The sequence below is a fragment of the Labeo rohita genome, chromosome 25 (genome assembly GCF_022985175.1).
Source record: "Labeo rohita strain BAU-BD-2019 chromosome 25, IGBB_LRoh.1.0, whole genome shotgun sequence".
Classification (NCBI taxonomy): domain Eukaryota; kingdom Metazoa; phylum Chordata; class Actinopteri; order Cypriniformes; family Cyprinidae; genus Labeo; species Labeo rohita.
Window position 1 is genome coordinate 25041086 of NC_066893.1, and position 22463 is coordinate 25063548.

At 34.4% G+C, this 22463-nt stretch overlaps 1 protein-coding gene across 3 annotated transcripts in view; it reads right to left on the bottom strand.

Annotated features, from left to right (window-relative positions):
• Positions 1 to 261: 261 nt before the first annotated feature.
• Positions 262 to 22463, bottom strand: part of eps8l2 (EPS8 like 2) — a 53272-nt gene continuing 31070 nt past the window's right edge. For 2 of the 3 annotated variants that reach the window (XM_051100373.1, XM_051100372.1), the window contains 18 exons: positions 21745 to 21809; positions 17147 to 17308; positions 16126 to 16275; positions 15079 to 15158; positions 12085 to 12194; positions 11937 to 12001; positions 11654 to 11780; positions 11450 to 11538; positions 11167 to 11241; positions 9533 to 9681; positions 7861 to 8008; positions 7735 to 7769; positions 4947 to 5070; positions 4523 to 4672; positions 4368 to 4422; positions 3418 to 3595; positions 1230 to 1362; positions 262 to 1128 (listed from right to left, as the gene is read on the bottom strand). In XM_051100373.1, coding sequence (XP_050956330.1) covers positions 1060 to 1128; positions 1230 to 1362; positions 3418 to 3595; positions 4368 to 4422; positions 4523 to 4672; positions 4947 to 5070; positions 7735 to 7769; positions 7861 to 8008; positions 9533 to 9681; positions 11167 to 11241; positions 11450 to 11538; positions 11654 to 11780; positions 11937 to 12001; positions 12085 to 12194; positions 15079 to 15158; positions 16126 to 16275; positions 17147 to 17308; positions 21745 to 21809 — 1964 coding nt within the window. In that variant the 3' untranslated portion in view covers positions 262 to 1059. Of the gene's footprint in view, positions 1129 to 1229; positions 1363 to 3417; positions 3596 to 4367; positions 4423 to 4522; positions 4673 to 4946; positions 5071 to 7734; positions 7770 to 7860; positions 8009 to 9532; positions 9682 to 11166; positions 11242 to 11449; positions 11539 to 11653; positions 11781 to 11936; positions 12002 to 12084; positions 12195 to 15078; positions 15159 to 16125; positions 16276 to 17146; positions 17309 to 21744; positions 21810 to 21994; positions 22074 to 22222; positions 22389 to 22463 lie in introns of those variants that run through there. The other variant, XM_051100374.1, reaches the window with a different exon arrangement.

The following is a 22463-nucleotide window of genomic DNA, read 5'->3' on the forward strand; positions in this document are numbered from 1 at the left end:
ACATGCAGAACTAAGAAATTATTTTTTTCTACTAAGATACTTATTTTGTTAAGGAAAAATGACTGGAAAAAGTGAGAAAAATTAAAAAAACATGACGTGTTTGTCATGTTCTGACCATAAGTAATATTTTAAAGCCACATTTAACCATCTGGTTTTTACAACTTTCACACTGTAGTAAAAATCTGCCTTTAAACTTGAAAGAAATAAAAAAATGGACATTTATCGTTATAATTATCAATATCGATCGATATGGGAAAAAAAAATAATAATTGTTTTTTTTTTTTTTTTTTTTTTTTGGCCATATCGCCCAGTCCTAATACATATTGCATTTCGCCTCAAATTAAAACATTCATTTTTGAGTTACTGTCACAAGAAAATGTTTATTTATACACTATAGAAATTATATTAGAAATTGTATTGCTTTTCATTTATGCTTGTTTTATTTTAAACGAATCACTGAAAATTAACAAAACTCAAAACGTGCATAAAAAGTTGTGGATAAAATGACAGAAATGCAAAAAAATCTTTCAGAATTTAATTTTTCTTTTGATTTTGAGGTGATAAGTCATACTACTTTTTTTATTTTGCTGATTTTATATATAGATTTTTTATTTCAATTTTTTTAAATCATTTTTTTAATCAAAATATCTGCATTATTTTAAGCAGCTGCGTGACATGAAAAATGACAAATGCAAAAATAAGTGTTAATGTTCCTAAAACGGTCTTTTATTGTTATCGCTCATATTTTTTTATTGTAATTTTGAAGTGTGACCTGTACACGTTTTCATGAGATTCACCGATACATTGTTTTCATGCAATAGAGAGTAAGCTTCTAAGTGTTTTCCAGCATGAACAGGATAGCGTATGTGGATAAATTACGATAGGGTCCATGCGTACACTAATAATAAAAAGCACCAATAATAAATATACAATTAAAAAATGTATGGGATTAGATGTTTGGTCGGCGGTGTGGCAAAATCGGTCATCTAACTTCATTGGTGGGTTTGGTTGATGGTTGCCAGGTGACCGTTTGATTGACAGTCCATGTGAGCGTGTTTATTAGGCAGATGCAATTTTCTCTTCCTGTTTTTTCAGAATCTCCTGCAATTCCGAATCTCCACGGCTCTTCTGATGGCGAGAGAAAAGACAAATGAGAAGAGTTCTGTGATGTTTAGCTGTACATCTGTCTGTCTACATGTGTCATATGGTGTGTGTGAAGTGTCACTGACCTCTAGTAGTGATTTCTGGACGGTGATCTGGCTGTAGACGCGCGATCCCTCGTCTCCACACACGGCCTTCAGGTGCTCTTTATTCAGAGAGAAGAGCTGAGCGCCGGTCAGGATGCCCAGACGTTCCACTGTCCTGAAAGACAGGCGCGTAGCATGGTCTTATTTCTCATATTTATCCTTCTTATTATCATGACTTATAACTTTTTTTTTTATAAGTGACATATAACTTTTTAAAATCAAACAGTAATAGCAAAGTGAAGCTGTCAGTTTTTCCAGGTCATGACAAAATGAAAGCTATTGGCTATAATTAAAGGAACAAACCCTTCAGTGTGTCCTGATGCAACTTCTGATTCAATCAGAAATTTTAACAGGGAAAAAAAGCTGCAGTTGATGCACTTCATAGGGGTCTTTTTGTTGACTATTATGTTTTGTTTACTATCGCTTATATTTTTATTTAAATAACGCTTTTAGAGTTATTTAGGCTTAATTAGTTCTTATTAGTTCTTAGTTCTTTAGGCTTAATAAGTTCTTAGTAAACATGAACATTTTACATTAATGCATTTTGAGAAGTTAGGATTCATAGTTAGGAAGGCTTAATGGAAAAAAATGTGTTTTTAGATTAGGATTAATGATTTTTAAGTAAAAATAAATGTTATATTTGTATATTTTTTAATACTTTTTTTTATAGTTTAGAAGGCTTAATGCATTCTTAGTAAAAACATTTATTTTATTTATTTATTTATTTAATTCATAGTTTAGAAGGCTTGGTGAGTTCTCATTTATTTTATTTTATTTTAATATTTTATTTTATTTTAATTAAATAATTCAGTTTAAAAGGCTTGATGAGTTCTAGGTACATACATTTATTATTATTATTATTATTATTATTATTATTATTATTATTATTATTATTATTATTATTATTATTAGAACATTTTTCAAAGTTTAGAAGGCTTAAGTTCTTAGTAAAAATGTGTTTTTTGTTTTTACTTTTTTAATATTTTTCATAATTTAAATGGCTTGATGGGTTTACAGGAAATACATTACTTATATATTACTTGGATATTTTTCATAGTGTAGAAGGCTTAATGAGTTCTTTATAAAAACAATTATTTTATTTTATTTTTAACAAATTATTAACAGTTTAGAAGGCTTGATGAATCTAGGTACATTTTTATTTATTTATTTAATTTATTTTTTGGAATATTTTTGATAGTTTAGAAGGCTTAACAAGTTCTTAGTAAAATGTTTTGTTTTGTTTTGTTTTGTTTGTTTTTTTTACTTTATTTTAATTTCTTTATAATTTGAATGCCTTGGTGACGGCTTGATTTACTTTTATATTATTTGAATATTTTTGAGTAAATTTGAATTATTTGAGTTCTTAGTAAAAACATTTATTATTTTATTTTATTTTTTAAAAGTTCTTCATTTTAGAAGGCTTAATGAGTTCTTAGTAAAAAATGGGCTTGATGGGAAAAAAAATGGCTTGATGAGTTTTCAGTAAATACATTACTTTTATATTATTTGAATATTGTTCATAGTTTAGAAGGATTGGGTTCTTTGTAAAAACATTTATTTTATTTTACTTTAACAAATTATTCATAGTTTAGAAGGCTTGATGAGTTCTAGGTAAATACATTTTTATTTTTTTTTTTTTGTAACATTTTCCATACTTTAGAAGGCTTAACGAGTTAGTAAAAACGTTTAGTAGTATATAAAAAAAAAAAAAAAAAAAAAATATATATATATATATATATATATATATATAAAAAATTTATTATATTTTAACTTCTTCATAGTTTAGAATTCTTGATGAGTTCTAGGTAAATATATTATTTATTTTATTTGAACATTTTTCATAGTTTAGGAGGTTTAATGAGTTTTTAGTAAAACTTTTTTTATACTTTAATAAATTATTTATAATTTAGATGGTTTGAGTTTTCAGTACATACATTACTTTTATTTTACTTGAAAAATTGTCATACTTTAGAAGGTGTGAGTTTCAGTTTAAAAAGTAATTTAATTTTAATGCGAGTTCTCTGTGAAACATTCTTTTTATTTAAATATGTTGTCATATTTAAGGATTAATAAGCTGTCAGTTAAAAATAATAATAATAATAATAATAATAATAATAATGCATAGTTTAGAATACTTTAGTTCTCTGTAAAATCATTTTATTGAACTCACGGTTTGGAGAAGCCCTTGGCGTTGAGCCAGGTGGTGACCTCGGCTGGGCTGGAGTCAAAGATCAGCGGGACGGCCGCCTGACGCACCACCTTAAAGTTCCTTGTGGGCTGAGGCACCTTATTGCCACTGATCAACATGAGCAGCTCATCGTTCACTTTGTCCATCTGTTGAGTGTGACCTGAGGACAACGATGGAGAAACACAATAAATACATCTGTATCTGTACTCTACTCCACTACATTTGAAATGAGTGTTGCAATTACACATTACATTTTTGTAATCTACAAATTGTCAATTGTTTTGAAAAAATAACCATTTTGCTAGATAAGACTGGGATCGTTTAGAGCCCATGAAGCTGAAGTTCAAACTCGCAGGCACCATAGAAGTCCACTATATGGAGAGAAATCCTGAAAAGTTTTCCTGAAAAAACAATTTCTTTACGACTGAAGAAAGAAAGACTTGAACATCTTGGATCATGGAAGTGAACTTCTCCTTTAAAGTGCTCCTATTATGCCATTTTAAAGGTTGCTAATATTGTTTTACAAGTCTCCTAAAACAGGTTTCCATGTATGCAAGGTCAAAAAACACTTTAGTTTTTTCCAAAAATAGATGTAATTTGACCTCATTTCTAAATGATTCGTAAAGCGAAGCAGTTCGAAGAATCAGTCTTTCTAAACCCCTCCTTTCCGTGTTAACGTTAAATGATAACAGTTTGTGTAGCAGCATATGTAACCTACACGTATGTAAATAATTAAAGCGCATATATTAAACCTGCATCGCATATATTTAATTGAATCGTAGCGTTTGTGAATTCTTAAAAGCGTTATGCTGTATTATGATTAAGGGTTTAACGTGTGGAATGAGCACGACACAGGCTAAAAAGCAATCAAGCATTTTTTTAAATCCAAAGCTCGAATAGAATAGAGGAATGGTCGCAGCCCTACTTTATACCTCTGCTGTCTTTATCACTCCCCAGTGAGCCGGAGGGCGACTGTCCTCGGTATGACTGTGTGAGAGTGACAGAAAGACAAAATCATGATTAATTAGTATTTTTAATGCTAAAAAACATCTCGTTTTTTGCTGTTTCAGTTTGTAAGTGTGTTTACCGGACTGTAAGGTTGTGCTGGACTGTATGGTGGGTCAATCATAGCATGAGGATCCTCCAGTTTTACCACATCCAGGATATTATAGGGCACATATCCTGCCTGTCCGCTTCGGTTTCTCAACTTCCACCACTGCTTATCATCCTCCAACACCTTAAACACACAACCATTAGTTCTTAACACAACTTCATAGTATTGCACTAATTTTAAAAGTGTTTTAGTCAAAGAGTATGAAGCTAAAATGAATGAGCATGGCAGCTCAGATCAGCTTATATTCTGGGAATTTGATGAGAAATGTTTAAGTTGATCTCTGACTAATTTGAGAAGCTCTCGAAATGACTCAAAAACTCCAGTGGAGCTGTATTTCATCTCGTTGCTCTTTTCAGAAGCATTTGAGATGTTAAATGTAATTTTGCATTCTTTGTACCTCCAGAATTTCGTCCTGAAGCACCGACAGCTCGTTTGCATTTCGTGCCACAAAGTGGTAGCGGATCTTTGCATACTTGCGAGGAGAAGGCGCAGGAGCAGGAGCAGGAGCTGACGAGAATGACCTGAAAAAGCCGTGAACCCAATAATCTGATCAGAAAAAAAACTTCACATGGATCAAATGTCATTCAGCATTCCCTTTACCAATAAAACTGTCATTCTAAAAGGGGCAAGTTGTCACACTGAGGACCTGCTGTTTATTAACAGTGATTTTAGAACTATCAAAAGAAAATGAAAAGAAAACTTATTTAATAAAAAATGCTGCAAGGGAGGGTGATGTATTTTTGTAGGCCAAAACCTGAAAATGTGTTTGCATTTTAGCACTTCCGGTTCCTGAAAAATTTAATGGATTTTGGGGTTAAATGTGGTATTTATAAGAGATTTCATTTTTTCATTTTTTCCCATAGACTTACATTGACGAAATGTTCGAATGAGCCAAGACTATTCAAACTCCAACTGTCAAAACTCCCAGAATCCCTTGAGACTCAATCAAACTTCCCTTCTATGTACTGTATTTCTAATCTATTCAAACTCATGCAAACTAACTTGCTAATCATGCTAGAAACATGCTAACAACATGCTAATCATGCTAGAAACATGTTAGTAACTTGTTAATCATGTTAGAAACATGAAAGCAAAATGCTAATCATGCTAGTAACTTGATAATCATGTTAGAAACATGTTAACAACCAGTGTTGGGGAGTAACTAGTTACATGTAAAGGAATTACGTAATTTAATTACAAAATAAATGTAATTGTAATTAGTTACAGTTACTGAGAAAAAATGTGTAATTAAATTACAGTTACTTTTGAAAAATGCCAGTGATTACTAAGGGGGTTACATCTGAATTTTTTCACACACCCACCCCCACTTACAGATTTAATTGACTTCTTTTAAATTGCATTGACTGCTCTAAAATGAGACACCAATGTTTCAGGAGTTTAGGACACAGAATAGGACACATGCTTATTCCATAACTGTTTTATTCCCTATTTGGGTTTATGCATAATTTTTTTTTTTTTTAGATTGTTTTTTCCAAGGCATTGTTAGATGCTAGTGTTTTCTGTCATAACTATGCAAACATTTGATTTCAAACCCAGTATCATAGCTATTAAACTATTTCTTGTGATGTTATTTATGTTATGATCTTGTTATGACATATAGCGCAACTGCGCTCACGGTGACCCGATTTCGAATCCCGTCTCGAGGTCCTTTGCCGATCCCATCTCTCTACTGTCCTATCACAATAAAAGGCATAAAAAGCCCAAAAATATAAGTTAAAAAAAAAAAAAAAAAGTCTGAATTTGTGGTGGCTGTGCTTTAAATTAAATTATTCCACAGCTCAGACTCATTCGGGGCAACTTAAGTCAGCGCTATATGCTTGGATCATTTTTCTTGGCGGAAGCTTTGTGTTTGGTTAGTTAATAAAATATTAAAGCTTAATTCAATATTATGTGGACAATTTCTTAATTCTGTCATCCTGGTATCGTGGACTTGCTCTATTGTTTCAAACAAACACAGCTGCTGCCATTTTTTTTTGTACATTGTAATGGATTGTAAGATAACTAACAAACTAGTACTACTACTTTATTATTTATGTGGTGAAATGTTGTGTAAGAAAACTGGTATGACTGCACTGTATCCCTAAAATGTCTAGTTTGAACTTGCCGTTTACTAGCAACTGATTTCTTCATGGAAGCTTTGTGTTCAAATATTTCAACTCAGATCAGTGTTTAAATTATTTTGACACAAAACAACTAAATAATCTATCAAGCAGCTGTGTAATAAGTGGGATAATGTACATCCAGCCAGTTGTTATCGCAAAATAAAGATGTATATTATCCTTTATTTATTATAATCTTAATTCAAGTGATAAAGGATTTTGAAAGTCTGACAGTATCAGTGTTGAATGCTACTGTAAGGTTAACTCTGCCTGGTTTAAATGTTTCAAAATGATGAACAGTTGAAAATATTAGAAATTTAGAAAAGTAATCAAAAAGTAATTAAAAGTAATGTTACATTAATAAAGTAATTGACAAGTTACACTACTTATTACATTTTAAATCAAGTAATTTGTAGTCTGTAACCTATTACATTTCCAAAGTAACCTTCCCAACACTGTTAACAACATTCTAGTAACATGTTAATCATGACATAACCATGCTAGCAACATGCTAGTAACTTGCTAGTCATGTTAGAAACATGTTAACAACATCCTAGTAACATGCTAATCATGACATAACCATGCTAGTAACATGCTAATCATGTTAAATACATGTAAGCAACGTGCTAATAATGCTAGAAACACGCTATCTATCTGACAGACTGTATTGCCTTCAAAACATTCAAGATTTAAGCTTAAAAACTCCTTTAAACTTAAAACTATTTCAGACTGAAAACCATCAAACTTAAAGCTTTTAAAACTTTCTGGTCCAGCTTTCTCAAGCCAACTTAAAGTTTGTCTTGACACTTTTTTTGTATCTAGTTCAAATTCTAATTTAATTTAATTATAGATTGTAGGGAAACATCTTGGAATGATCTTGTAGCTGGAAGGACCTCATGAAAGAATCGCAGAATCATTTTTAAAAACGTTTTTAATATTCAAATGTGACCAGCCCCAAAGTTTATTTTTTTTAACTTCTGAACACAAGAAGCGCCTTTTTTTCTAATGTTTACTATAGCTCAAATCCTCAAAGTTACCAAGATATTGATCTAACAACTAACTCACCCGTTTGAAGACAGCGATGACAGTGATCCATAGAACTGACATGGAAAAGAGGGAAACGATGATATGCATTTAATAAAATATACGAGAATATCGTAACAGTGTGAAATACGGTTTCATCTCTCTCACCTCTTTTGGCTTGTGTTCTGTCTGCATCAATGCACTGGCGCTCTCTGTTTCCCACGGTGACGTGCGGAAGAGTTCCACTGGCGGCTGCCAGCCGTTCCGGAACTTTGGGATGTACAGAGGAGCACACTGATCTTTCGGCCAATCAGCTCTAAGATGCACAAAGACACGCCCACAATTAGACAACGTACAGACATTATCTGTTTTTCTACGACTGATGCTAGTCTAGAAAGACAATATTGAATTTTGATACTTTATTTATTTATTTATTTATTTATTTATTGTAAAGAGATAGCAAATAATAATATTGTATAAATAATAATATTTTAAATAATAATAATAATAATAATAATAATAATAATAATATCACCATTAATAAACATATCAGTTCATTACTAGTCAACACGGTTAAAATTACAAACATTACACAATATTTACTCAAAATTGACAATAATACATACATACTGTTATTGTTGTAATGTTTTTGAATGCTTGATTGGTAATCTAAATTATTTAACTATATATTATTTAATACATTTATTTATTTACTTTGTATATTTATTCATTCATTTATTCTAAAGAGACAACATTAAATATATCTAATAATAATTTCAGACACTGAAAAAATTAATATCAGTTGATCACAAGCTAACACTGCAGAAAATAAAAACAGTTACACAATATGTATTTAATTCACAATAACATACATACTGATGGTTTTTTCAATTATTTATTATGCTACTCTAGACAGATATTTAATTTCCTATTTATTATATTTATAGAAAATATAACAATAATAACAATAACATCAGTCGTTTACAAAGAACTCATTTTAGTTGGTCAAAATATTGCATAATAATTAATCAAGATTCACACATTTATATGTTAATCTAGAGAGAAGATATTTTATTTTGATTATTTAAAAATGTTTTATTCTAAAGAGATAACAAAATATTTCATATAATAATTTTATAATAATTTTAATATTAATATTTAAAATAGATTAAAAAAATAATAATAATAATAATATCAGCAATTAAAAAATGCATAATTGCTCAAAATTCACAATTTGACAATGACTGATGCTAATCTAGAAAAAAAGATCTAAAAATATTAATTTATTCATTCATTCATTCTGAAGAGATAACATGAAATGTATCTAATAATAATAATAATAATAATAATAATAATAATAATAATAATAATATCAGCCATTAAAAAAAAAACCTTTTAGTTGGTCACTAGTCAAAACTGCTAAAAAGAATAATTCTTTAATTACTACTCTAGAGAGAAGATATTTTATTTTGATACATTTTTAAATATTTATTCATTCATTCATTCATTCTAAAGAGATAACATTAAATATATCTAATGATAATAATAATAATAATAATAATAATAATAATAATCAGACATTATATAGGTTGATCACTGGTCAAAACTGCTAAAATTAAAAACTTTTTTTTGCTCAGTTCATAGCAAAAAATAACACCTAAGTAATACTGTTTATTTAACCATTGAAAAGCCAATTCTGGGATTCACACGTGTGGGAACAACAATCATCTGACACTGATCATCTCAAAATGAGCAAACATTGGCTGGTTACGTAGCTCAATGTATCAGTTTACCACTGGCACACACTCCTGTAACACATCCACAGAGGTTGAATCATCACCTGGGCCGCGTCCAGCCGTCTCCCAGCAACTCAAAGGTGGTCATCTCTTTGGGAGTCAGGCATCCTCTCAGGAAGTTCACAGCATCCTGGGACAGGTGAGGAGCAATGACCGCACGCAGCAGTTCGGGACTGCCACAAGTCTGCAATATCTGAATACACAGACAGAGAGAGAAAAGAAAATATTAATATACAACAACATACTACTACTACATACTACATACATGTGCTACTGTCATTAACAAGGGCAATTTTTCAGGTGTCCTCAAAAATAAATAAGTCATAATGATTTCATTTATTTACAGTTTAATTTTTATATTATTTACTATTATTAATTAATGATTACTTTTTACATAAAATTCAAAAAGTTGTAGTAATTTGAAACAATTTCTATAAAAGAACACATGTACAGTAGTTTATCATTACTATAGTACTATTTACATTGAGGTAAACACAAAAACATTTTAGTTATCTATTTATTTAGGATAGTTATTTAAATTAGTTATTTATCTATTTATGTAGGATCTTTTAAGGTTATTTATTTGCATTTTTTAATTCTCTCAAAAAAATTGTCTTTCACTGGTAATATTAGGAATGGGGGAAAATCACATTTGAATTGTGATGAATCGTCTTCTAGCGATTCATGGATTCACAAATGTCAAAAATCGATTTTCTAGTTAATATAATAATAATAGCATGATATTGTCGGAACAAAACAGCAGCAGCAATGGAGGAGGAAAAACAAATACATCCTGCCCCATTTTCAGCGAAGGCAAGTGTTTGGTAAAATATATTAATTATTGATCTTTTGTTATTATGGGAAGTATTCGGAACGGGCCTGAAAACGAACAATGCGTTCTATGGAGCCACTAATGGGACATGGTTAGCCTGTTATATTAGAGAACATGATATATTTCACCTACCACATAACCAGAGTAAGGAGAGATGACTTATAGGACGATGGTGAATAATTTGCAGATCCTGAGCATCACTGACAAATATCTAATCTTGTAAAATATGTGGTTAGTAGGCCAATGTTGCTCCGTGTAATCGTGAATCGCGAAAGTAAAACACAAACGCGCATATAAACGCGGTTTCAGTGCCCTGCATATTAATAACAGCTCCCTGTTGCCTGCAGTTTGTATACAGTATAATTACCCAATAATATAATTGCGAGAGAAAAAATAGAAAATATTTTTTTCCTGACATTTGTAGTGTAATTTCTTTCCTAAACACGGGTGATCGCATTCGGACACATTCTTATAGGAAGAGTAAAGTATTTTAGATTTATAAGAAGTTAATAGTTAATCGGATACACTGATTTCTTGAGTCAGGACTAACCATACTATAGACTGGTGTGTTTTTGTATTAAAACACTGGTGCGTTTGACGTCCAGTGTGCACAAAAAAAAATGTGTGAAAAATTGTGAATCGTGATTAAAAATTGGTCAATGTAAATCGATTTTTTAAATTAAATCGTGACCCCAAGAATCAAATAATGAGGTACTGAAAGATTCCCACCCCTAGGTAATATTAGCATTTATTTAGTCTGATGTGATTCTAATCATCAATTTTCATCATAAAACCAACATTAGTTAATGGTGTGATTTTATTTTGCACATGTGTTCAACTCCTCACCATTTCCAGAGGTCCAAACAGGAAGTGCAAGAGCTCTGCAGCAGTGGGGTTCTGAATGTGTTTCTTCAGTTTGGCCTGTAGAGGGCGCAAACAGACCGTCAACACACTTCACTCACTCAGCACAGCAGAATAAATGTCTGCATGTCATAAAACAATTCTTACATAAATTGTCACTTAAACAACTAAAAAAAACATTTACAGCATTTTTCTTTTTTTACATTTTACAAACATTCCAGATTGCATGTTTCATGCAGTTTTTCATGAGTTAAAACTCAAAACCCACCAGCAGATTGAAAGACAGTTTCAGCTTCTGAATACAGTCAATATACTCGGCTTCTGACGGAGGTTTAGCTCGAAGAGTTAGCATTCCCTCTGAAACACACATGAAAATCATGGCTTTTTTGTTTTCTCAAACATAACACAGTCATTAATAAGTGCTTTATTGAAGGAATAAATGAATGATGCATTAAATGAAATGCATGTGTACCTGCCGGTCCTCTCTTCTTGTTTTTCTTGCTCCTGTTGCGCTGGTTGAGTTGCGCGAAAGCCTCTGCCGCTTTGTGAAGACGTGCAATGAAGACCTCGATGTCATCTAGACAGCAGTTCAGGATTTGCTGAATGACACACACAAAGTGAAAACACACAGCCTGAGTTACAGCGTTACGTCTGGTCTGATGTAACCACTAATCTGATACACTCAATGGCTGAGTGTGTTTTACGTGTGTGTGTGTGTGTGTGTGTGTGATATCCAGTTTTACGCAGACACTCACCACATCCTTCTCGATCCGCTGCGCTAGTTTCATATCTGACTCGGGGTCCTGCATCGACATCTCATCTGAGACATACACACATAGTATTTAGGATTAATGCATTTATTGTAAACATAAGTGTAAGACGTTTTGCATGTGTGTTTTGCACCTCTCATGTCTGCAGCTGCTACACGACCTTTGGCCCCAGGGCCTGGACTTCTAGACTCAGAGGGCGGGATGATGCTCTCCCGTTGGCGTTTCATCTTTTCTTGGTTCAGCCTGACGGAAAGGAGAGAAGAGAGAAAATGCATGTGCGCCAAAACTTACTTAGCAGCCTACGTAGGAAATATTTAAAGTCTAAAAGGCTTTAAGGATGGATAATTTTGGCAAAGTTTATAATTTGGCCAAAATTACCCTGTTCAGCATGTATAATTTGCTGAGAAAGCAATCCCTTAAAGGGACAGTTCACCCAAAGATGAAAATTACACCATGGTTTACTCACCCTCAAGCCATCCTAGATATATATGACTTTCTTCTTTCAGACGAATAAAATTGGAGTTATATTAAAAATGTCCTGGCTCTTCCCAGCTTTATAATGGCAGTGAATGGGTGTTGAGATTTTGAACGCCAATAAAGAGCATCCATCCATCATAAAAAGTGCTCCACACAGCTCTAAGTGTTAATAAAGGCCTTCTGAAGTGAATTGATGTTTTTGTTTAATAAAACATCTATATTTACAACTTTAGAAACCGTAATCTCTAGCGTTCACTAACTGTCGCACGCATTAAAAGTAGCGTTTCAGTGAATGTAGGACGTAGGCATAGCGTCATAGGCATAGGCATAGAGAGACAAAAACAAAACACCAGTCATGAATTAGAAGTACAAAATGAGGATTTGTAAAGATAAATGTCAGAGGATTTCGATATAAGGCACTGAATGCACGTACGTAAGCTAGAGATTATATTTTATAGTATAAATATGGATATTTTTCTTAGAAAAACGATCGATTTGCTTTAGGAGGCCTTTATTAACCCCCTGGAGCTGTGTGGAGTACTTTTTATGATGGATGGATACACTTTATTTGACTTCAAAATCTCAACAGCCATTCACTGCCATTATAAAGCCTGGAAGAGCCAGGACATTTTTTTATATAATTTCGAATGTATTCATCTGAAAGAATAAAGTCATATGCACCTAGGATGCCAACACCCTAACAACTACATTAATAGAATTAATAATACATATTAAATATTAGTCCAAGTTTTTGAAATGTAACAGTTTATTGAATCTTTAGACAAAATGTAAAAATCTTTAAAAAAGCTTGCATGTGTTTTTGTTGAGTATCATATTTGATGCGTCAGGCTTTTATGGCTTATAAAGAATGACATAGTAATAACGTGGAGCAAAAATATGCAACTTGGTGCTGTTTCTGGTATTTATATCCCCAAACAGATTAAATTCTAATAGCTTGCAGTGTAAATCTATAAAATTGTATAAGAGTACAGCAGACTACCTATACAAAATGCAAAATGCCACTCTGTTTGTGACCCTGAACCTCAAAACTAGTCGTAAGGGTCAATTTTTTGACACTTACACATCTTATATAATAATAAATTAGCTTTCTATTAATGTATGGTTTGTTAAGATAAGGCAATATTTGGCTGAGATACAACAATTTGAAATTCTGAGAAACTAAGGGTGCAAAAAAAAAATCTAAATATTGCGAAAATGGCCTTTAAAGTTCTGATATGTTTACAGTAGGAAATTTACAAAATATCTTCATGGAACATGATCTTTACTTAATATCCTAAAGATTTTTGGCATAAAAGAAAAATCAATAATTTTGACCCATACAATGTATTGCTGGCTATTGCTACAAATATACCCGTGCTACTTAAGACTGGTTTTGTGGTCCAGTGTCGCATATATCCCAATAATGGCTTAGTAAGATGATATTTAAATGTTTAGTTTAATGATCAAAGCTCTGTAGTTTTTATTGTTTGTATGTGTGTAACATAGTACAATGCAATACAGTGACAAATGAAAGATGAATAAATAAACATTCCTCAAAAGCCTGGTGGACCATATTCGATGTTTGCATTTTAACATGATTTTCCTAAAAATTGTCTGTTATTTAGTCCAGTAAGTGTTCATCTTGAAATATTACTAACAATGTGTTATTCACATGCTTGCTTTATAAAAATAACAGAAAAAGATACGTGTATTACAACCTCAAAGAGGACGTTTTTACAATAATACTAAAAGGCCTTTTACTTGCTATAAACTATCAATCAGATAATAGGCATGTAGTGTTTGCATAAAACAGGTTTTTCAGCAACGTTTTGGTCACATTGATCATTTAAATGCCTGTGAAATGTGTGTATCGACTATGACACCGTAGGCTTTATAGGATTAAACATCCTAGGAACCACCTAAAAACTACCTAAACACCCTTGCCTTTAAAGATAGCTCATTTTAGCCAAATTATAGGCTTTGCATTTCTAGCATGTATAATTTGCAGAGACAAACCCTTAATGCATTGTAATGAGCTCAGGTGGTGGAGAATGCGGGCACCGTTGATTATAAACAGAGCTAAATCAATACTGAAAAGTATCAAAATGTTTCATCTAACTGAAAATGTACTATATTACTCAATATTTGTAAATTTTATGCAAATGTTAGCTTAGCAACATGCTAATTCGAACAAACTATTGAAATCAATTGCGAATCACCTCTCCACGCGCTTCACATTAGTCATTCACATGGTTGCTTTTCAGTTAAGCTACCTAAGTAGACAGCAATGCAGCTGACTAGAGTTTATAATGGAGTTAATGTGTGTGTGAATAGCTGTACTATCTCTGATGACCCTGTAACCGGTTTTTCAGGAAGAAAATCACACACAGTGTGCATGTAACCAAAGCCCAGCGCTGATACTGTAGCATCCCTAAATAAATGAACAACTATTACACACAGCAACCTTGAAGTAAATGTTGCTTTACTATCTGCCGATCCTGTTACGTGTCTTTTAGACGTCAGCAGACGTACAGACTGTTCAGTGGCTAGAAGTGTTGTGAAACTTGGTGTCAGTCATTCTGGCTATTAATTAGTTATTTAAAAACCACTCCAGTAGTGTGTGTTGGTGTCTATGAGAGCCAGGACTCACTTTAGCGTCTGCGGTCGCGTCTTCTTGCCACGTGTGTTGTCTCCCAGAGCGCTATCAATGTCAGCATGCACCATCTCGGCCTAAAACACACAACCACACACATGGTTTCAGTGAAAGCAGCTCTCAGTAGGGTTTAATATCATACTGCAGGGGTGTAAATGTTCATTTTTAACCTTTTTATTAATCATTAGGGGAAAATTCAGAGATGAAATTCACACAGGTTGATGATTATGTGCATATGTACAGTTGAGGTCAAAAGTTTACACCCCCCTTTCAGAATCTGCAAAATGTTAATTATTTTATTAAAATAAGAGGGATGCATGTTATTGTTTATTTAGTACTGACCTGAATAAGATATTTCACATAAAAGTTTCTGTCCACAAGAAAAAAATTGTTAAATCCGTTCAAAAGTTTACATCCCCTTGATTTTTAATACTGTATTGTTACCTGAAAGATCCACAGCTGTGTTTTTTGTTTAGTGATAGTTGTTCATGAGTCCCTTGTTTGTCCTGAACAGTTAAACTGCCTGCTGTTCTTCTGAAAAATCCTTCAGGTGGTTTTTGTTTATTTGAATGCATTCCAACAATGACTGTATGATTTTGAGATCCATCTTTTCACACCGAGGAAAACTGAAGGACTTATATGCAACTATTACAGAAGGTTCAAATGCTCACTGATGCTCCAGAAGGAAACACGATGCATTAGGAGTTGGGGGGTGAAAAGTTTTGAACAGAATGTACATTTTTCTTATTTTGCCTAAATATCATATTTTTTCATTTAGTACTGCCCTTCAGAGGCTACATAAGATAGATACATGATTCTCAGAAAACAAAATAAGTTAAATTTACCCTGATCTTCAAAATGTTTTTCTTTCTGGAGCATCAGTGAGCATTTTAATTTTGGATGATCCCTCTTATTTTGGTAAAATGATTGACATTTTGCTGATTCTGAAAGGGGGATGTAAACTTTTGACCTCAACTGTACGTAAGTGTGTATGTTTTGCACTTTCTTGTGAATACAACATCTACAAGTTTGCATGAGTCTCACCTCCACTTCGTCACAGTAGAAGAAGTGGATGTCTGGTTTGTGTTGTCCATTGTCCTGACAGACGAGCAGAAGGACGGACGGATATGTGGTCTGGTTCAACAGCGTCTGACAGTGATGGACTGTCGGCAGAGGAAAGTTTTCAAGCTCTTCCTGAGAGAAAGAAATGAGAATTAGAACATCACCTAACCCTAAAATGAGTGTTAATAGTGTTAAATAGATAAAATGTATTTCAAGTAAATGTATATTCTATATTGTATTTCAAATGTAAAATAATAGATTAATATAGTATATAAACACATGAAGTATTTAAACCTGATTCTGAAAAACTAAATGAATGGGAATGTTAATGTTTCTAAGAAATGTTTATATTTCATTTTGAATTAAACTGTCAAAAAAGAAACTGAAAAGAAAAGGCGCTCATGACTGTGATTATATAAAACTATGATTATATTCATCATTGAGGTCAAAGATCTGGTAAAGTTGGCATTTAAGGTGACATATTACCAGAATAATGATGTTACAATCATGATCACAATCACAATCAACTCGCACAGCTGAAACGCTCCCTATCCAGTTATTCCAGATCGGATCAGATTACACAAGTCCGTAGGGTTAGAAGAGGCTTTGTTTGGTGAACAGGTGTGGAACATGCTAATGTCTCCAATCGGTTCTCATTTCAATGATCTCAAGTATGTGTTTAATTTTTCCTGAACATTTAAGACACCAATTGATTTTGAACTGGTAAAAACGTGCAAACCCAGTATCATACAGGATTTTCAGTGGTTCAGAATTGATTAAAAAGGCATGGCCTGGATGACGTCAGTATAAAGGGTAGTGCATTATGATAAAAGATTACAAAGATAAAAAAATATTTTCTTTGCAATAACACGCAACAATGAATCATTCACAATTAGACAAGGAACCTGGACTAAGAAAGTAAATAGTGTAAATTTTGACTTTATATTAACTTTACAAAAGCAATTTTTATCTAAGTGCACACACAAGAAAACATCCCTCTCACCTGGGTCTCGCAGTCCAGGAGTTTGATGGATTTGTCTGTCACCTGCAGCAGCATTTCCTGCGTCCAGATTTTGTCTTTGGAGTCCAGCAGCTTCAGCTTCTTAATTGCATCGTCTATTGTAGCGATGGACTCCGATTTATCCATGATGAATGTAGAGAGATGCTGTAAACACACAGACAAGTGTGTAAGGTCACTGCTAGAGCAATGCAATGCAAACAAACACAATCCATCTTTAGGCTGAACTGTGGCATTTGCATGTGCATTAAATAAGATATATTAGCACTATAGTATTTCAAAGAGTTAAATATGCAACTGAAAAATAACAGAAAAATACTTTTAGGCACCTGAGGGAATCTTTTTTAAAGCATTCATACATAAAATGTGCAAAACCGTTGACTTGCTCATTTATTCAATATTCTCTATACAGTAAATGTCACATAATTCACAGTAAATGTACATATTTTCTCAATCTAAATGTCACTGGGTGTTGCTCTTAAAGGAATTATTTGTCATTTTGACAGAGTGAGTAATGTTGGCACACGCCTCCTTATAATACTTTTATATCCACTTCAGCAATTTAACCACACCTGTGTGCGTGTGTTGGTGGGTGTGCGTTTACGTGTCACAATACTATGTGCCAAATAGTGATCCTTACCCATTAAAGAGAACAAATTATTCAAAGCATCATGCATGATTCATAAGCAGATTACGTCTTGTCATTAGTTATATAAGGCAAGGAGATCTCAGCATGGCTGCTGTGGATTAACCAGACAATCCAACCACAAACACGTTTGGCACGTCTTGATCACACTCTACCCAGGGCATGGAAAGACTTCAACAGGATGTAGTCTAACCAACTTTCAAATGCATAAAAAGAAACTTTAAATTGCATTGTCGAGGCATTTGCACATATACAGTCCGGTGGTTTCCATGAAGCTGTTTAGGTAAACTCAAAAAGAGCTAATGTGATTCACTTCAGATGTTGGTTTGAGATGACGTACTTTAAAACACACCGCTAAAAACAATATATACAAGGTTTTTCAGTGAGTTCTAGATATAGCAGAGAACCTTATTATTACTTAGAACCACCTAAACACCCTGGCAGTGCCCAAAAAACATTCAAACACTCTAGCATCCACCTAAGAATGCCCTGAAACCACTCAAGCACTTTATAATAACCACCAACTACAATTGCCCTACAACCACTGAAACACCCCAGCAAACACTTATGGATGCCTTAAAACCACTCAAACACCCCAGTAATCGCTTATTATTGCCCTAAAACCACTCAAACACTCTAGCAACCACTTACAATTACGTTACGATTACAGCCTATGATAGGCTGTCCTATCATAGGCTGTCAACATATGTATATGTATAACATACTCTGTTATGTTCTGGAAAGGTGAAGAGATGACTCGCTCTACCGACATCTGTCTCTCTTTATTTTATTTATTTCCTTTGTGTTTGTGACCAGAGTTGGCTGCATGCTTGTGTACATTTTTCCTCCCTTGATCTCCATGCATGTGGAGGAGTGTATCGACGTGTGAGGCGTTTTATTGAACTTGGGGAAAATACGCCATCTTCTTGTCTCCCGTGCATTATTAGCACCACACAGTTTTCCTATTCTGGGCTGTTGAAAATTTCAACAGCGGTGTTACAATCTATTGTTGTAATGATGTCTCTGGTCATCTAGTCTGTGCGTGTAGATAAGTTCAGGAGGAATGGCTTTGGATGGCGATTTGCAGGGAGGGTGGGATGTTCGCTTTCAGTGCTATCAGGTTAATGTTAACATTTTCCAAGATCTCCTATTGCACCTTTAAAACTCCCCTAAAACTACCCAAACACCCCAGCAATCACCTAAAAATGCCCTAAAACCACCAAGCACCCACTTAGAAATACCCTAAAACCACTCAAACATCCTAGAAACCAATCAAACACCACAGTAACGGGTTAGAATTGCCCTAAAACCACTCAAACACTCCAGTAACTGCATAGAATTGCACTAAAACCACTTAAACACCCCAGAAACCACTCAAACACCCCAGCAAACTCTTAAAATTGCCCTAGAACCACTAAAACATCCCAGCAAAGACTTAGAACTACCCTAAAACCACTTAAACACTCCAGCAACTGCTTAAGCACCCCAGAATTGCCCTAAAACCACTTAAGCACCCCAGAAACCACTAAAACACCCCAGCAAACACTTAAAATTACCTAAAACCACTCAAACATTCCAGCAACCACTTAGAATTGCCCTAAAACCATTTAGGCACCCCAGAAACTACGCAAACACCCCAGCAAACACTTAAAATTGCCCTAAAACCGCTAAAACATCCCAGCAAATGCTTAAAACTGCCCTAAAACCACTCACAAACCCCAGCAACCATTTAAAGCTCCCCTAAAACCACTCAAACACTCCAGGAACCACTCAAACACTCCAGGAACCACTCAAACACCCCAGCAAACTCTTAAAATTGCCCTAAAACACCCCAGCAAAACCACTAAAAACAAATCCCCAGCAAACCACTCAAACACCCCAGCAAACACTTAAAACTTAAAACCACCCAAAAATTTAAAGCTCCCCTAAAACCACTCAAACACTCCAGGAACCACTCAAACACCCCAGCAAACTGGAAATTGCCCTAGAACCACACCTAGCACCTCAGAAACCACTCAAACACCCCAAAACATTCCAGCAAAGATTGCCCTAAAACCATTAAAACGCCCCAGCAAAGACTTAGAATTTACCTAAAACCACTCAAACATTCTAAAACCAGAAACTACGCAAAAACACTCCAGCAACTGCTTCACAAAGACCATTTGCCCTAAAAACCACTTCAAACACCCCAGCAAACACTTAAAATTGAAACCACTCAAACACCCCAGCAAAGACTTAGAACTGCCCTAAAACCACTAAAACACTCCAGCAACTGCTTAGAATTGCCCTAAAACCACTCAAGCACCCCAGAAACCACTCAAACACCCCAGCAAAGACTTAGAACTGCCCTAAAACCACTAAAACACTCCAGCAACTGCTTAGAATTGCCCCAAAACCACTCAAGCACCCCAGAAACCACTCAAACACTCCAGCAATTGCTTAGAATTGCCCTAAAACCATTTAAGCACCCCAGAAACTACGCAAACACCCCAGCAAACACTTAAAATTGCCCTAAAACCACTAAAACCACTAAAACACCCCAGCAAATGCTTAAAACTGCCCTAAAACCACTCACAAACCCCGGCAACTATTTAGAGCTGCCCTAAAACCACTCAAACACTCCAGGAACTGCTTAGAGTTGCCCTAAAATCACTCAAACACCCCAGCAACTACTTGAAAATGCCCTAAAACCACTCAAGCACTCTAGCAACTGCTTAGAAATACCCTAAAAACACTCAAACATCCCAGTAACTGGTTAGAGTTGCTCTAAAACCATTTAAGCACCCCAGCAAATGCTTAAAACTGCCCTAAAACCAATCACAAACCCCGGCAACCATTTAGAGCTGCCCTAAAATCACTCAAACACCCTAGCAATCTCTTAAAATTGCCCTAAAACCACTCAAACACCCCAGCAACTACTTAGAATTGCCCTAAAACACTCAAACACCCTAGCAATCACTTAAACAACCCAGCAACAACTTGAAAATGCCCTAAAACCACTCAAGCACTCTAGCAACCACTTAGAAATACCCTAAAACCACTCAAACATCCCAGTAACTGGTTAGAGTTGCCCTAAAACCATTCAAACCCCAGCAACCACTTAGAATTGCCCTAAAACCACTCAAACACCCCAGCAATCCAGCAAATCTCAGCATCCTGGCAATGAGTTCTACACAGACATTTTCTTCAGAAAATGTAAAAATCAAATCATGAACACCACTATCACGATCTTTTTGCACCTTTGGCAAATTCTTGGAACAATATTTGCATTGTTTATTCAAACAGAAATACAATTAATTAAAAAAAAAAGTCTTAGTGAGTGTTTAAAAAAAGTCTTAGGTACCTAAACTCAGTTTACTGTGGAGTGATGCTTTTGATATCTCAAGTGTTTAAGCATTCAAGACCTGATATGGCTGCTGCTGGCGTGGGCGTTTATCAACTTTATGCGTGTTTGAGAGCGAGAAAAAGAGATAAGAGACACAATATAGTCTTTACAACAAGTGAAGGGTGAAAGTGAAGCAAAACAGACCAAGGAAAATAATGCATCCAGATCTGAACAAAGTTCAACAGAACGTCTCAAGTCAAGCCTGGATCAATGTGTCATTTGACTAGCGCAATGATGACGTACTTGCGTATGGCTAATTTGCCCATTGTGTTGCATAAAATGTATCACTGCATTTTGACCAATCAAATTCAAGTACCGGAACCATCCGTTGTATAATGCAGATTTCAGAATGCAGATTGTGTTATCTGCTCAAATGGAGGTTAACTCTGCCCTGACAAATCTCTGCGGTGATTAAGTGACCTGACTGCTTTATTACGATATTAAGTCATCAGTAGAATCACGTTAAATATTAAACCAGCTAATTCAGCTAATCAACAAGCTTACAAGGAAGAAACAGAATTAAAAGAATCAAGAGTTTAGCAACTCGCTCACCTGCACATGGTATTGCGACGTCTCATGCATGATGACGTTTGAGTTTGAGTACTTCTTTCGTTGCTCTGAAAGAAAAAGAGACACAAACACGGACAAATGAGACACTATTCACAGACTTGCTAGAGGAAAAAGACACTATCTGGGTTTCGACTGTTTCCTCATATGTAAAGTCTTTTTTTTTTTTTTTGAGAGGTACTCATGCAATGGATCTAAATACTCAAGCTGAATGTTCAGACAAACACAAACCAACCTGAATGGTGCCACATTTTGGCGTAAGAAGACCGTCTAGATCACTTAAGCGAGACGTTTCATGTACACGAACAGAAAAACTGATAAAACACCAGTTAGAATTTGCATTATGAACATGAAACACCCAGGCACAACAATACAGTTAGCAACACAATGCTTGTTCGCTGTTGTTCATGAGTCAGATTACGAAATAACCTTTAACTTCTTAAAGGAACAAAATCTCTCCTACCTTGAACCAATGAGTTCAAATTCAACTTCCAGTCTACAAATCTGCATCAAACATCTCCATGTTTTTGCTTGCGTAAAAATATGTTGTCTCCCACCAGTAATTCTCTGAACTGACGGACTTACGGACAGGAAGCGCTCAGACAGGCTGGGAATTGTGTTCTGCCTGCCTCTTTTATTCAAGGTCAAAGGTCAAAACATGTAAACCTTCCCCCCATCTATGACTTCAGTATCATATCGCTGTT